Here is a 14,809-nt window from a genome sequence, read left to right as displayed (position 1 = left end):
ATATTCTCACTTATACCTCTCAACTTCATCCTAGAAGTTAGTGCCATCGTGCCCATTTGACAGGTAAGAACACTGCGGTTCAGCAACTGACTTGTCAGAGTCAAATGACTGGTCAGCAGCAGCACTGGATTCTACCCTCGATAGGCCTGAGATCCAGACTCTTCCTTCTACATAGTTCTGCCTTTCCAAGTCCAACTGCCTCTCTTAAAAGTTAATTTTTTAAAAAATCAATAATCCTCAAATTTCTTTCTAAGTCTATATATTTTTCATATCACTCACAGGGCGTTTGTACTTTTGTTTCATGCAAAAAAACTTAAAATCTTGCTGTCTAAGTAGGAAATCCAGAAAGAGCTCCATAATTCTGAAATTCCTGTTCTGGGAAATGTGTATTGTTGGCTTTTTTCAAAAGATTAGTGAGCTGTGAGCCATTCCCTGAGAGGATTACATCTTATTTCAGGGTGACCAGATGATTCCTGATGTTCTGAAATACTGGAACTTGGCTACAGACCCTGGGATTTTAAAGTAGTTACTAGTTTTTAACAAAGGGAAACACACCATGTATATCAACACACACACCTTTTACTGGTTGCCTAACAGTGATTCCCTCAAGGTGTGCCCTCTGTTCTAATGTGCAAAAGCACAGCATCTGACTGGGGCCCAGGCCAAAATGCAAGAAGAAAGAACATTCAAACTTGAGCTTTACTATCCCAGAAGCCGAATGACCATCATTTTTTGTCAGTAGGGCAAAAACCTATGCTCGTTGAGCTATTTGTACATGATGTGACATATTGTGCTAATAGAAATTTCAGTGATAATGGAAACTGGTGGGAGGCTAGGAGTGAAAACACATGTTATGACTCGTGGTCAAAGACTGCCTACCTCCAATGGATTTACTGCCTCCCACACCAATTGTTCTTTTTATCCTATTTTTCTGCTTCTGCCTCAACAAAGAACAATAGAAAAGGCATTTCGGATGGCGCAGGTACAAAGAGTCAAATGCCTGCCTGGTGTTTCTCTCACCTTGCTTTGCAAATTACAATCCAATGTTATACCAAGAACAAAAATGAATCCCTCAGCTGCCCACCTGTACTGTACAAGGGACAGGATATGGAGAATCTGAGAAAGAAAGCAAAAAAATTTTAAATCCACCTCCGTGGGAACATAATAAATGCTTCTGTTTGCCACTGTGCCCCTGTCACATTAAATGTGTATGACGTATGTTGCCTTAACCTTATGAACTCATCATGGGATCAAAGTGACTAAAATTCTAGGAGTCTCTGTTGCTCTTCAGTAATAATGAAGTGGACACTATAAATGAGAGAGCAGCCACAGAACTAAGGCTTCCCATGTGCCACATATTGCTCTAAATGACTTCATACGTGTTCTATCATTTAGCCTTCCCCGAAGCCCTATGACACAGGTGATTATATTATTAGTTTTGTTCTGTCCATGAGCAAACCAAGGCTCAGGGAGGTAAAATTAGTGACTGGCAGAGTGGAATGCAACTCCAAAGCCCATGCTCTTTTTAAAAATCTCTTTTCAGCTGTGCATGGCTCACTGTAATAGAAATCTAGATCCTTCTAAAACCAGACAGGTTCTTTCCTGGGAGCCAAGAGATATCCAGAAGGAAATTCAGGGTCAAGTTTATAGCATGGGAGGGTCTAGACTTGGGGGCATTCCAAGGGCCAATTATACCTTTTATTCCTTGTTAATGCAAACACCAGTCTCAGGAAAATGCCTCAAATCATCAAGTGTAAGAGGCACGCACTCACTCATCGTAATACTTAGGGACCCGAGCAGACAGATGAAGTGTAGGCTTGATTTTTGGAGGAAAACGTGCTCCCTGCCTTTTGCACAATAGCTGAGGCCTCATGTCTTAGCTTACACCACATCCTGCTCAGGAAAATACTCTCTTCCTTGGCAGCCCTTCCTTCCAGGCTAAGCAGAGGCATAAAGTGCCCAACATCACCACCTCTCCCCTGCCAGCCAGGACCCCTCCAGTCAACCTGCCCAGTCTCCCTTAGGAACTGTTCCCGTCCCACCTCAGCACCAGCCCACGCGGAGTAGAGGAAGTCCTTTCCAGCCTTGCGGGGGCAAGATGTCCAGAAAGTCGGTCTTCCAAAAAAGCTGCCAAAAAAGCACACGTCCCAAAACCCCACCTGAGGACACCATGTCTGGGGGACAGAAACCAGAGAGGGTGCCGGCATCCCACCCACCAGGACCCTTCTCATTCTGCTGAGGTCCTGAAAACCCGACTGAAGCTTGTGTTCAGATAGAATCAGCCCACATGCTGCAAAGAAAAGTCAAAGGCTTGAGGGTCAAAATACACTCCAGCTTGAGTCCAGCCCCACCACGTGGCAAGTGCTCCACCTCCCTGAGCCGCAAGCCCCACCTCTGAGAGGCAGGTAACATAGGCCAGCCACCTCCAAGTGAAACAAAGGACCACATCAGATGCCTTACATTATCTACTTTAATACGAAGAATGCTTGGCTCATTAAACACTCCTTCAAAAAAGCCCATTTCTTTCCTCTCCAGTCCCAGTGAACAATCTGTTCACCTGAGCTGGTTATGACATTGGTGGATTTCAAGAAGCCACCAGTGAAGCCAGACTTTGTAGTTTTGGAACATTCCCAGGCACAAATGATTCTTGGGCAATTTTCTGAACTATTTGGCCCAAGCGAAACCACCAAAGCTTTTGCACATTTACTTTCGTCACTGACATCTGACTTTCACTGCTGACTATAATGGCTTTATGCATAAACAATCGTTAAAAGTTATGCAACCACAATAGCATCACTTCCCCCATGATTTCAAAGTGTTGGTGCCTACGTTTACACAAAGAGGGATGGCACATGTCACTCATTCAACATCTTTAAGGAGAGCATAGAGGACTGCAGATGCTCAAAGGCCAAAACACAACAACAGAAGATGCCAAGGAAGCTCTGGAGAGGAGGCGGGCAGGGCCAGTCGGAAGAGAAACAAAGCTGCCCTTCAGAGCCTCCCATGACTGGGTGGTTGATGGCAGTCCCCATGCGCTGCTGCACCTCCCTGCCCCCTGACTAGAGGAAAGACCATACTGCCCAGTGAGGTGACTCGTCCCCGAGCTGGTCATCAGTACCATTCCCCCAGGAAGCTGTTAGGAGAAGTCTAGAGTCCTCCAAGGGCCTAGCAGCAAGAATTCTCATGGAGGAAATGCCCGGAATACTGTCCAAGAGAACACTGGGATTAATGAGTGTCTGCGGCTGGCTTCTGGATGTGCTCCCACAGCACGGAAATCAAATCGCTGGGCGCACTATCTCTCCTGTGGCTTCAGTCCTCACTCTGAGCAGTCAGGAAGGCTTGGTCCTTCCTCAGCCTGACCCACAGCCTGCATAGCAGGGCGAGCCAGGGAGAGGGTAACAGGAAGACCCTCAAGTGGCTCTTCAAGCCTCCATTCCTCCTGTGGGCATCACCCCAACTCTCAGGGGGAAGGGAGCTTACCTCAAGAAGAAGAGTGAAGGTCTGGGCAGAGGCTGGGTCCACAGCAGCCTCCTCCTGTTCCAAAGTACCTGGTTCCCCAGGCTCCTCCCGGTCAGGTGCCAGGTGGGACCACCTTCCTACATGCCAGCACCCAGCACTCATGCACCCGTTCACGCACTTGCTCATTTATGTCTATGGACCCAGGCCCCACAGACGCTCAGTGAAGGTTATCTAAAGAGCTTGTATTCGTCTGAGGCCAGTAATAATAACAGGAAGCTTCTATATGCCAGGCACTAAATGCTTCATGTATTTTATTTCATTTAATCCTCACCACAGCCTTTGAGGTAGAAGATACTGATCTTCTTTCACACTGGAGGTTGCAGGTTCACAAGTGTCACACTGCAAGGTGACTCAGCTAGGAAATGGCAGAGCTGGGACTCAACGCCAAGTCCATCTGACTCCAAACTTTCTCCTCTCAGCTGTTTTCCCAGTCTTTAATTGTTTCAGAAGTAATTTCCCAGATGTTGTCTCAGTTAATCCTCCCAAACACCCATGAGGTAGAGAAACTCAGGTATTATTCACAGTGTTTTCAAACAGGAACTGAGATGGAAAAGGTCACACAAAGACAAGCGGATATAATCACACTGTGGCCAGGCAAGCAGACTCTGGAAGACCAGCTTGGTCACCTGGAGGAGGCTGCTTCTAAAAGCCTCAACTTCTAAATCTGAAAAATGGGGTGAATGGTAGTCCCTGACTCATTAGGTTGTTGAGAGAATTTAGTAGGAAGACTTATGTGAAATACTTACTGTGTACAGGAACGCAGAAACGACAGACGGAATAATAAGTGCTACCTGATTTTACTATTATATTAGACCATTTGCCCAAAGCCTCTCAGGAAATGCCTACAGAAAAGATAAGGAGACAAACACCACAGCCCCTAAGCCAGTGACCTTTCCTTCAACAACACTGAATCTCCCAAGATGTGTCTCTGAAAATGCTCCAAGCTTTGTACCTATTATGATGATGAACAAAGATGGGCAAAGGACACCTCCATGACTGACTGTGGCCAGAACATTAAAACAGAATGAGAAGATGGGCTACCCAGGAGGAAAAAGAGAAAGCCCAAACAAGCAAGGTCTGTCCTGCAGGGGACTTTGCCCAGCCCAAAAGGCCCCGTGCCTGCTGTGATGCTCTGTGGTCATCATCTTGACGTTCTTCATAATTTTTTCACAAAGGGTCCCATATTTTCCTTTTGCACTGGGCCCCACAAATTATGTAGCTGGTCCAGGTCTCAGCAGATCCTCTGCTGCAGCTGCTGCAAAAAATCTCAGAGGCTGGACAAACCCGAGCCTGGCACACTGGGTAACTCATTTCTGTCCTAGCACCCTGGTTTGTTCCCTCAACCCCCTCTCACTAGCAGCCCAAGAGGACAAGAACAGTCCTCCCCATCAGCCGGCAGCATCTGGCACACTCTGTAAACAGCATCCGTTTCTCCTGGCATATGCACGTATGCACAAACTTAACAAATATAATGGTAATGACATGTGCAAGCCCCAAATATCGACAGGCAGTTGCTTCACCTAAAGTGGGTAACCAGAGATCTGGTCTGCGAACCCGTAGCCATTTGCAGGCCTGCCCAACTTGCCAGTCCAGATTATTTACATGGATAACAGCTCTTTTAACCTTGGGAGGGTACTGTTTTCCAATATCGGGTGCCAAGATAAATACTTGGATGTGCACAAAGTGAGGAAATAGCCATCTATTTCTTGTCAAGAGATAATGCTCTCCTTTTCAATATGGCCTTGAAATGTCCATTAATAATTTGGCTATTGAGTTGTTTATTTCTGTAATCTTGATTTGGGGTAACCAGTAAGCTCTGCAACATATAACCATAATACACCTTTATTTAAACAGCCTTGGAAGGAGCACCCAATGAGTGTTGTTTCAAAGTAAATGGAAATTAAAACGTTTACCATTTATTGAAGACATGCTGGACCCTTTTCAAAGGTGTAGTTGTAAAATAACTTTCTTCTGAAAAGCAGACATGCTGGCTACACACATAGAAATCCCCTAAACACATCAGCTGTGCAGATGCCTCATCTGCCGAGAGTCGTCATGATCAGGCTGGACTGTGTCAGAGAGGGGTCTTCGAGCCTGCTTTACATTTAAGAAGCAACCACCTCAGTCTGCTGGTCACTTAATACTCAGAAATCAAGCATCCTCCTCTTCCGCTATATCATTTTCTTCTCTTGAAGGAGAAGCTCACTTTTGTTTAATGGACCAAAGAGGGCTGATGAAGATTCTATCGATATAGCCAAGGGCCTGACATGAGGAACTTTTCCTCTTGTTCCATGATACACAAAAGCATCACTGCAGTCACTGGAGATGAAGTATAGGCCATTATGCCTCTTGTATAAAAATTACATTAAAAGGGGTAGGGGCAATCTTATATACTAACTCATAGGCTGGCATTTACATCTACTTCCTTTTTTTCTCAGTCACAGCCATCGCAAGCCTCTAAGTCCAATCACAGTGTCTCAGGGAATATGCAATCTGCTAAACGTCTCTGTCTAGAAGACCCTGTGGGTCTCAACTCAGGAGGCTGTTTCAATAAGCAGTATGACTGCAAAAGATGGGGGGACCCCCGAAATAAATGCTACTTCCATCTGACAGAGAACGTTTACCTAGATAAAGAATAAAGCCCATTTGTTGGTATCTGTGATGACAGATCTGGATTAATGGCAGACCAGAAACAAAGGATCCTTGTGAAAATGTATGTCTCTTTAAGTAAGCTCAACACACCAAGTCATTTAATGTTCAGTGTACGTGGGAGCACTAAACACCTAGTGAGGATCGATCAAAGGCTAAAATCCCAAACTTTATTTCCATGAATATGTGCTCCAAACTGCAGGACAATGAGACATCTGGCAGGGCCACAGGTGATCAGGGTAATGGTTTCACCTTTCTTTTACTTGTGTTCATCCTGATACACGGCCATGTCTTCATCACAACTAGAAACATTATTTGTGCTTGCCCATGTCCGACAGATTTTATCATTACCAGGTGATTTGGTTCTCACGTGTTTGCCTAAAAGCACACTGCTATTAGAATAAATAAGATAAAATAAAATGAAACCAGTCTGAGATCACCAGGGTAAGTGATCAAAATTAATAACCACATTGGAATTAAAAATCTGAGTTTGCCACAGACAAACCATGCCTATGTTTTCATCTCCCTTAATTTTGACTAGCACCTGTAAGTCAGAGCAATGCAGGCTGCAGCAGTTCCTAATGAGAGCAAAAGCAAAGCAGAAATGTATCTGTCAGAAAAGAAACTCTCAGAAGAAGAAAAAGAAGGAAAGAAAAAGAAATGGACAAAAGAGGCTCAGACCAAAACTTAGCAAAGCCAGACAAAAAAAACTTTATCGGGTCAGCAAGTGACCATGTATGAGTGTACAAATGCAATTAGACGTATGTGCAGGGATGACACACGAACTGAATTCTAACTGGTTTAGCCTGCTCTGCTGATGTCCTGGTGACTGGGCTAATGAGACCAATAAACTGCCCTGAAAGATTGAAAACTGTCATTTCCAATATTTCAAGACTTTGAAAAATCATCTGCCAGGGAAGAGTCCAGTAATTGAAGCGGTTCCGTGAATTAAAACACAGGCAGCATAGGTTGAATGCATTAATCTCTCAGATGACAAATAACTATGTTTATTCAACAAAAGTGTTCAGTCAAGTAGCGCCTCCCCTATAAAGCAATCTGTAGTGTCAGGCTTCCTACAGGCAACACAACACTGCTACCCAATTCCTGATAAGTGAATACTCCTATTTATTTATTTAAAAGTCCATCGATTTCCACATTGATGAAAAGTTGTAATTATCAAAATGGCTTAAAGAACCAACCTTTTACTTTGCTGACTCCGTCCTGTGGAAAGAGACATCACATTCATGTATTAAACCCACCCTCTCAATAAATAGTTGATAACACAAAATCCTGGTTATGCATTCTACGGAGTGCATGTTTGATAAGTGCTACATGAGGCATCCAAGGTAAATGTCAATTCTTTTCTAGCATTAATGGCAGAAACACACAGTACCTGTATTTCCGCTGTGTATTTATCATCGTGATTCTGGAAAATGTAATTGGAACCCTTCATTCCCATGAACGTGCTTTCTTTGAATGCAGAACTAAACAGAGTGACAAACCTGGCTCCTACCAAATTCTCCCTAAGGAGGATGAAATGAGAATCACGCCAGTTTAATACCTTTAAATTGTGAATGTTAAAGGTGTGGAGCCCATGAGTTTAACAGCCTAGGTTACCAGATCTACTAGAATGCATCTCACTGAATCCCAAAATAGAGAGGTAATGAAACTCCTCCCCAAAAGAACCCACACAAAGCACATTCTTTGGGAAAAATGAAGCAAGATAGAGACAGCTGAATACTGGCATGAATATGTCAAATAAGAAAGTTAATTAAAAGTTGAGGTGTATGGAAACCCTGCAGTATCTGCCAGCTAAGCAAGGTAGGACACAGGCACACAGCCGCTCACCAGCACTCCCCTTTCAGGGGCCCGCTATTCTATACCAACTATAAAACCTCTCAATATCGGCTCTATCTACAAGTCCCACATTCTTCCATTCTGTACTAGAAACACTAAACTTTGCTAAAACGTGGACTACAGTATTTTACAAAATCAAAAATATCCTCATTATAAGGAACTAATAGATTGCTATTTCTGTGCTCAGCAAAGATAAAAAGAAGAAAAAATAGGAAAAGTCTGGCAGTGGATACCAAATGAATTACCATAAGCTAAAGTAATGAAAGCCATGGTATTAAACAAAGAAACAACTGATAAAATATGCTCCTTTCTGAAGCCATGACAATGAGGTATATTGTTAAATAGCTGTATTTATGTTGATGAAGTCGGCGATAATACTGCTACCTGGAATTATATTACCTAATAAAAACCTGTTACCAAAAATGGCAGTTTTCCCAGTCTCCAAACACCTTAAAATAGATGACCAATTATTATTTAACTTATGTTCACAATAACTATTTTGTAAAGTTTTTGCCTTAGTGCAAAAATTACTAAACTCCCATTCTAAAAATGAACATACTACATCAATTCAAAACATAAAGTGTCAATTAGGGAAACTACATAGAGTACAGAAAATTGTACAATGGTATACAATATACCTTACTTAACTGAAAATCAAGTTTAAATGCCCATGTCTTAAAAATATACTTAGTCTATTATGTAACATAGTGTTATCACCTTTGAGTCCCCTTACTACATACAGTGTTAATGCATTTCTCAATCAAGTTTTCTAACTCATTTTGAGAGTATCTTAATTGTGAAGGATGAAGTGACATGATGGGACGGTGCCTAGCGTTTTGATTCAGAGGAGTTATTCTTTGTGTAAATGACCAGAAACTTGAAAATAATCAAGAGAAAGGCAACGGTCTCCTTTCTTTTCCAAATGATGTTACACCTCCCCACACCCTGAGCACCTCGTATCTTTTCTCATTCATACCCTGAGCGCTCTAAATCAATGTTCTTTGATGATTTTAAAAATACAATCATATTTGGGGGCAATGGACCAAGGCAAACAAGCGATAACTCAAAAATGCTCCCCAACTTGTCTAACATGCCCTGTCCCATTATTCATGGAAGTCCTCACCTAGCAAGCCAAAGCCATGGATGTCTCAGGACTCCATGGCCAGGGACTGCAATCTAAACACAAGAGCAAATGTCCATCCTGGAACCTAATGCCCAGCAACACCTCACCTTCCCCTCGCATCAGATTACAAAACGCCAGGCAACAGGAAGAAACAACAAAGCCATAAACAGCTGGAAATAATTACCCAATTGTCAAGCTGCAAACATGGCAAAAGCAAAGCAAGGCTTGTGAATTCAATATCAGAAAGGATGCTGATGAGAAGGTAAGAGAAGCATTTTAGCTTATTCCAATTTGCTGTTATAGAGTAGTCAATAATGTGGTTGATGGGGTTTTGTCCATTGTTTGTGTGTGTGTTAACTTCAGAGAAAACGAAAAAATATATTTCATGTGCTCCCTACAAAATGTGAGATAGAAGATATGTAAGAACAATCAGAAAAACATTCACTGGCTCTGAAGGGATACTTTCAGAGGTGCTGCAACTAAACTACAACATGCAGATGAAAAATTTTCAATAAAGTTATACAAAATGTTCTCTTCTTTAAAAGCATAAGGAAAATACACAGGCAATGCAATAGGCCAGAACTCTTCACATAAAACATCTGACACACAGGCAAAATGCCAAAGCAGGGTACAGACTGGTCCAGATTAAAAGAATACTAGCAAAAAGGCAACTCCTATAAACTGAGAGGTGGGTCACGGGTATGTAAATTATCATCTTCCATAAAGGCAAATCATAACTTCAAATTTTTATCAATTGCCTATAATTCAATGAACTCTGTCCCCAAATAACAGAATTGAGCAAACAACCTTTCCACAGTTTCAGAGAATATGGCTATTGGCAATTTTTAAACCAGACTAATCTCTGTCATTCCGTTGTGGGCTGATGCTTCATTATGATATATGGATTTTATGTGACAAACCGTTTCATATAATGTCCCCAAAAACACTACTCGCTAAAGCAGAATGCCATAAATAAAATACGTACTTGGTTACCAGGCAGCATGCATGACACATATGTTACATTGGCCCAAAAAGCACATTTTAAAATGCTTAAAAGTTAACTTAACAATTTAAGCTGTTTGTACCCATTTTCAGAGAATTATCCTCTAAAGGCCAATTTTATTTTCTATCTTTGAAACAATTCTTGGATTAATCCTGTTGATTTGTTAACTTAAAATTCTTTTAACCCCTCTAATCTCTCCTCCCCAGCCCATTTTTTTCCTGGAGGGGAGGGCAAAGGACCATATATCTCCCAATGTAATTTTAAGCATAATGCTTGCCTGTTTGAATTAAAATTGATGCAGCTTCTGATAAAAGCCTAATAATCAATTCTCTATTCTCATTACTGTCCAGAATTATATGGATGCAGACCAATTTCTTAAGTTTGTGGACTACTCTCATAGGTTATTACCCAGCAGTGCAGCTGAGTGGAAAGATAACCACAGTCATTCTCCTTATCTGTAATGATGTAATGCATCCCAGCCCTGGGTCTAGATGATTGGGGAATAATGGGATTGTACAACTGCAGGGATGACAAACAATAGTGCAGCGTCTTTCTCTGATACACTGAACCCCAGCCTCCAACGCAAGCAAGGTGAAAGCCATCATAACATAGGCACTGATTCTGCCCCTTGGATGAAGTTAGCATTTTTTGGCCAGAGGAGCATCTGCTCTCACACTGAAACAGCAATACCGACACTGAGAGGAGAGCCATGCAAAAACACTCAGTTTCCAAGCCCCAGCCAGGACAGTGCCAATGAGTATCCTGCTTTTCTTTGTGTTTAGAATCAAGTGTCATCTAAAAATAACCGGTTGGTAGGGAGAAGTCACTGCACGGTAGGTACATTGCCAAGAAGCCGGGGGACCAGAGACACCTCTTGATAACTGATGCTGCTCGGGGTTCACGTTTGTTTGGAAAACTAAATCTGCCTCCATTTTCTGTGCTGGAAAAATCATCGCTTCCTGCCACCACAGAAACCTTACCTTTTGCAGAAGCTGGGAGCCGGAGTACTTAGCGGCAATAGATTTTATCTCTCCACCAAAAGCAGAGGCCCAGAGCTTCACCCTACAGGGAAAAAGGGCACAGAACAAATGTAACACCGTGTCACAGTCAACATGCACGCAACATGTACACACGGGGCTGCGGCTGAAGGAGTAGGGCGATATAACATTGGAGGGAAAAAAAAGAAAGAAAGAAAGAAAGAAAGCGCTTCGGTAACAACTAACAGCACCAAACTGCAGAGCGCAGAGCGGGAGGGGGTCCGAGGGGGGTCACATAGTTCAGAATGCGCAAAGTCTCCCAGAATCTCCGGAAAGATCACTGAATTTTATTTTAATAATTACCTGAAAACTTGATCACCCAAACTGGGCAACACCTGGCAAAGACTAGTCGGAAGAATTCCCCCCTCCCCCCTCCCCCAAAAGAAGTGAGATGGCAAGATAGCAAAGAGGTGGGTAAATAAACGGCCCATGGAAGTTGGATGCGGTGAACAGGATTCAAAGTTGGTGCTGTCACTGGAGGTGAGCCTCTCCAGGTCTCACTCTCCAGCCCGGGGAGGGGACCAGGGGATCCCACCCCAGCCTCGCCACCCCACGCGGGTCCCGGCCGGCAGGTGCGAGAGGCGAGGCGGACGCCCGCGGCAGGTTCTGCCCCGCCGCACCTGCAGGAGCCCAAACTTGGACACAGCGGGTCGTGGGCGGCCGGGTCCCCTCCCCGAGCGGCGCAGGACCCGGCACTTACACGGAGAGAGGGATCTGCTGCTCCGAGCGCACCACGTCCCCCAGCGCGGCGTAGAGAAGCGCGGCGGCCAGGAGTGCCGAGGCCCCCCGAGACGCGCGGCGCGGCCAGCCTGGCCCGGCCATGCTGGGCTCCCTCCGACGCGCCGGCGGCGGCGACAAGAGCGACCGCGAGGAGCTGCGCCGAGCGGGCGGTGGGCGAGAGCGCTAGGCTGCCTGCTCCGCGCCGCCCCGCCTGCCTCTCGCGCGCCCGGCGCACTTGGGAGCAGAAAAAGGAGCGGGGGGGTGGGGGGCGGCGGAGGGCGGAGTGGAGGAGGGAGGGGAGAGAGGTGGAGATGGAGGCAGGCGGGGGAGGAGGCAGGGAGACGCGCCTCTCGCAGCGGCGGCCGCCCAGCCCCGCCTCGGCGGCCCCGGGAGTCCGGCGGGCCGTGGCGAGGGCGGGAGGCGCCGCGCGGGCGGGGACTCGCAAACTCCAGTGTCCTTGGCCGCGCCAGAGCGCGCCCTGCCCCGCCCGGCCCACTGCGGCCGCCGAGTTCTTTACAACTCCGCAGTCCGCCGCCTCGGGCGCCACTCTTGGACTGGCCCCGGGCCGACCCCCGCGCCCCCCGCGCCCCGCGCCAGTTGAGGGTGAGGGTGCAGGCAGGAGCGCAGGGCTCGGCCAAGTCACCGGCGGAGGGTCGTGTACTGCGGGGCCCAGAGGTGGCGCGACCCGTCGCCCCACCGCGCAGTTTTCCGGAGGGCAGGGGTGCGGGGAAGAGGCCAAAGTCTAAGGAGGGGGCCAGGGCTCGCGGTGGCGGACAGGGTCGCATGGGGCGGAGTGCGGTGGGGTTGGGACCGGGGCTTGGCGGTCTGGCGTGGGCACTGCTGCGCGGCCGCCCGCTGCGCCGCCGTCCGCGCCACGCGGGCGCACGAGCGCTGGGCTCCGGGCTTGGGCCACACCGGAGCCGCCCTGGCGTGCCCGAAACCCGCCGGCCTGCCGGGCAGCTGGCTCTCTGGCCAGCGAAGGCCCGGGGCCCGCGCGACCGCAGCGAGTGGCAGGGCCGAGAGGCGAAGCACTGCGGCTCCAAGTCCATCCTGACTGGCGGCCTCCCTGGATTTCGGAAATAAGAGTCTTTTGAGGCCCGGGGTTCACCCGCTCCCCATTCCGACCTCCACCCTCGGGGCAGGAGGCGCGGTCCCGCGGTCCGCCAAAGCGGAGGCGAGGAGGAAGGAAGACGGGGAAGCCCTGGGCGCCCGGAGAACCAGACTTCCCCGCAGCCTCTCCCGCCGCCGCCCCCAGCCCGGACCCAGCTTTCCGAGTCCTGGCCCCCGCGAGAGGTCTGAGGTGTGACTGGAAACTTTCTGGGGCCCTTGCGCTGACTAGCTGTAAAGACCGACCCGAGGGAGGCTGAGTCATCCTTGACCGGGCGAGCGCAACTCGAGCCGCACGCTCCTGATGTCGCCGGGTCCCCCAGGGCGTCCGCCGCCTGGGCTCGCATGCTTGCATGATTCTCTCCTACAACGGCTTTGGGTTCTTCCCCGTCACCCGCTTTCAGCCTCAGCTCCCTCAGCTTTCGGGGGAGAGAGCGAGGGTGGGCTCCAGCTTCCGCCTGGTGGTGTCGGGCGAAAATCCAGGCCGGCTCTCTTGCCCAGCCTCCCTGCAAAAAGTTACCCCAGTACTTGTGGGGATGGATCTCACAGTTGACTAAGCGGGGAGAAGGGCCGCCCAGGGGCCCTTGGTGTCTTTTCTGAGTGCGGGGAGAGCCCGGGCTCCTGTGGGCCCACCTCGGGGCGCAGCGCAGGGAACAGGCCCTACCCGGGGAGCGCCAGGTGCGTCCCGCCCACGGGCAGCGTCTACAATCTCCACGGATGACTAACCGGTTATAATGAATTCTCCGCTTCTGTGCACACCTCCGGTCTGTGGAAGTGTGCTAGCAGTTCCAACCCGAGCCAAGCGCAGCCTGACCCTGGGGCAAATGGTCGGGATAGCTTTGCGGCTCAAATTGGGGGATGGGAGAAAAATAATTTTCCTGTCAAATCCCAGGAGCCTTCTTTCTAAATGAATGACTAAATGTATTTGTGAGTGAAAGTATACTAGCCTTTATTTGTAAACCTCCAAACCTCCGTTATCAATATGGTCTCTATATGATAATAGCCTTCATGCATTCCCTCATTCATCCAGTGAATTACTGTCAAGCATCTATGTGATAGGACAGTAGGATGTGCCAGAGACCCAGTGGTGAACAAACCAGTCACCTGTCCTCAAGGAGTTTATACACTATCAAGGGGAGACAGGGTTTACTCCAAAAACCATAATGATAAATGCATAATTACAGACTTTGACAAGAGGTCAACTGTAGTGTGTATGAAGAAAAAGTACCTATAACATTCATATTATTGTTATTCCTATTAACTGATGAGAAATTGAGGCACTGCAATATAATATAGCTTAGTCATATATAAACAACCACTTAACTGCTGGACTATATTGAGGGCCACTTGGGCACCAAGGTCACAAGACATTTTATGACAAAGTCATTATTCTCTTCCAGCCTTATGCAGATGAACTTCTCAGGCATTTCAGGGCAACTGGAAGAGGAGCTTTGGCACAGGGAATCACTGCCCCAGAGAATCACAGCATCTTGAGCATTTATAACTTACACATAGTCCATCTTAAATGAGCATTATGCACAATACATCTGAGAGAGATTCCACTAAACAGTTCTCAAAAATAAAAAATATTTAAACTATCTGACATTAATAAAATCAGAACTCAAAGTGTCACCAATTTGAAGTCCTATCAGTTACAAACTCCACCATCCTTTCCAGAATCACAAAAATCAGTGCTGAAAGGGATCTCTCAGCTGTCTATTCCATACTCTCACTAAACAGAAGAGGCTCAGAAAGGTTTAGCCAGTTATCCAAAGACACTCAGACACTTAAAGG

At 46.8% G+C, this 14,809-nt stretch overlaps 1 protein-coding gene across 1 annotated transcript in view; it reads right to left on the bottom strand.

Moving 5' to 3' along the window:
- CACNA2D3 (calcium voltage-gated channel auxiliary subunit alpha2delta 3) overlaps nt 1–12,010 on the bottom strand; it is a 778,957-nt gene extending 766,947 nt beyond the window's left edge. The window contains exons 1-2 of the mRNA XM_072941510.1: nt 11,889–12,010; nt 11,132–11,213 (exon numbers count right to left, since the gene is read on the bottom strand). Coding sequence (XP_072797611.1) covers nt 11,132–11,213; nt 11,889–12,010 — 204 coding nt within the window. The remainder of the gene's footprint in view (nt 1–11,131; nt 11,214–11,888) is intronic.
- Nucleotides 12,011–14,809: the final 2,799 nt, after the last annotated feature.

The sequence above is a fragment of the Vicugna pacos genome, chromosome 17 (genome assembly GCF_048564905.1).
Source record: "Vicugna pacos chromosome 17, VicPac4, whole genome shotgun sequence".
Lineage (NCBI taxonomy): Eukaryota > Metazoa > Chordata > Mammalia > Artiodactyla > Camelidae > Vicugna > Vicugna pacos.
Note: the sequence above shows the minus strand (reverse complement) of the source record. Positions and strands in the feature narration are given on the sequence as shown.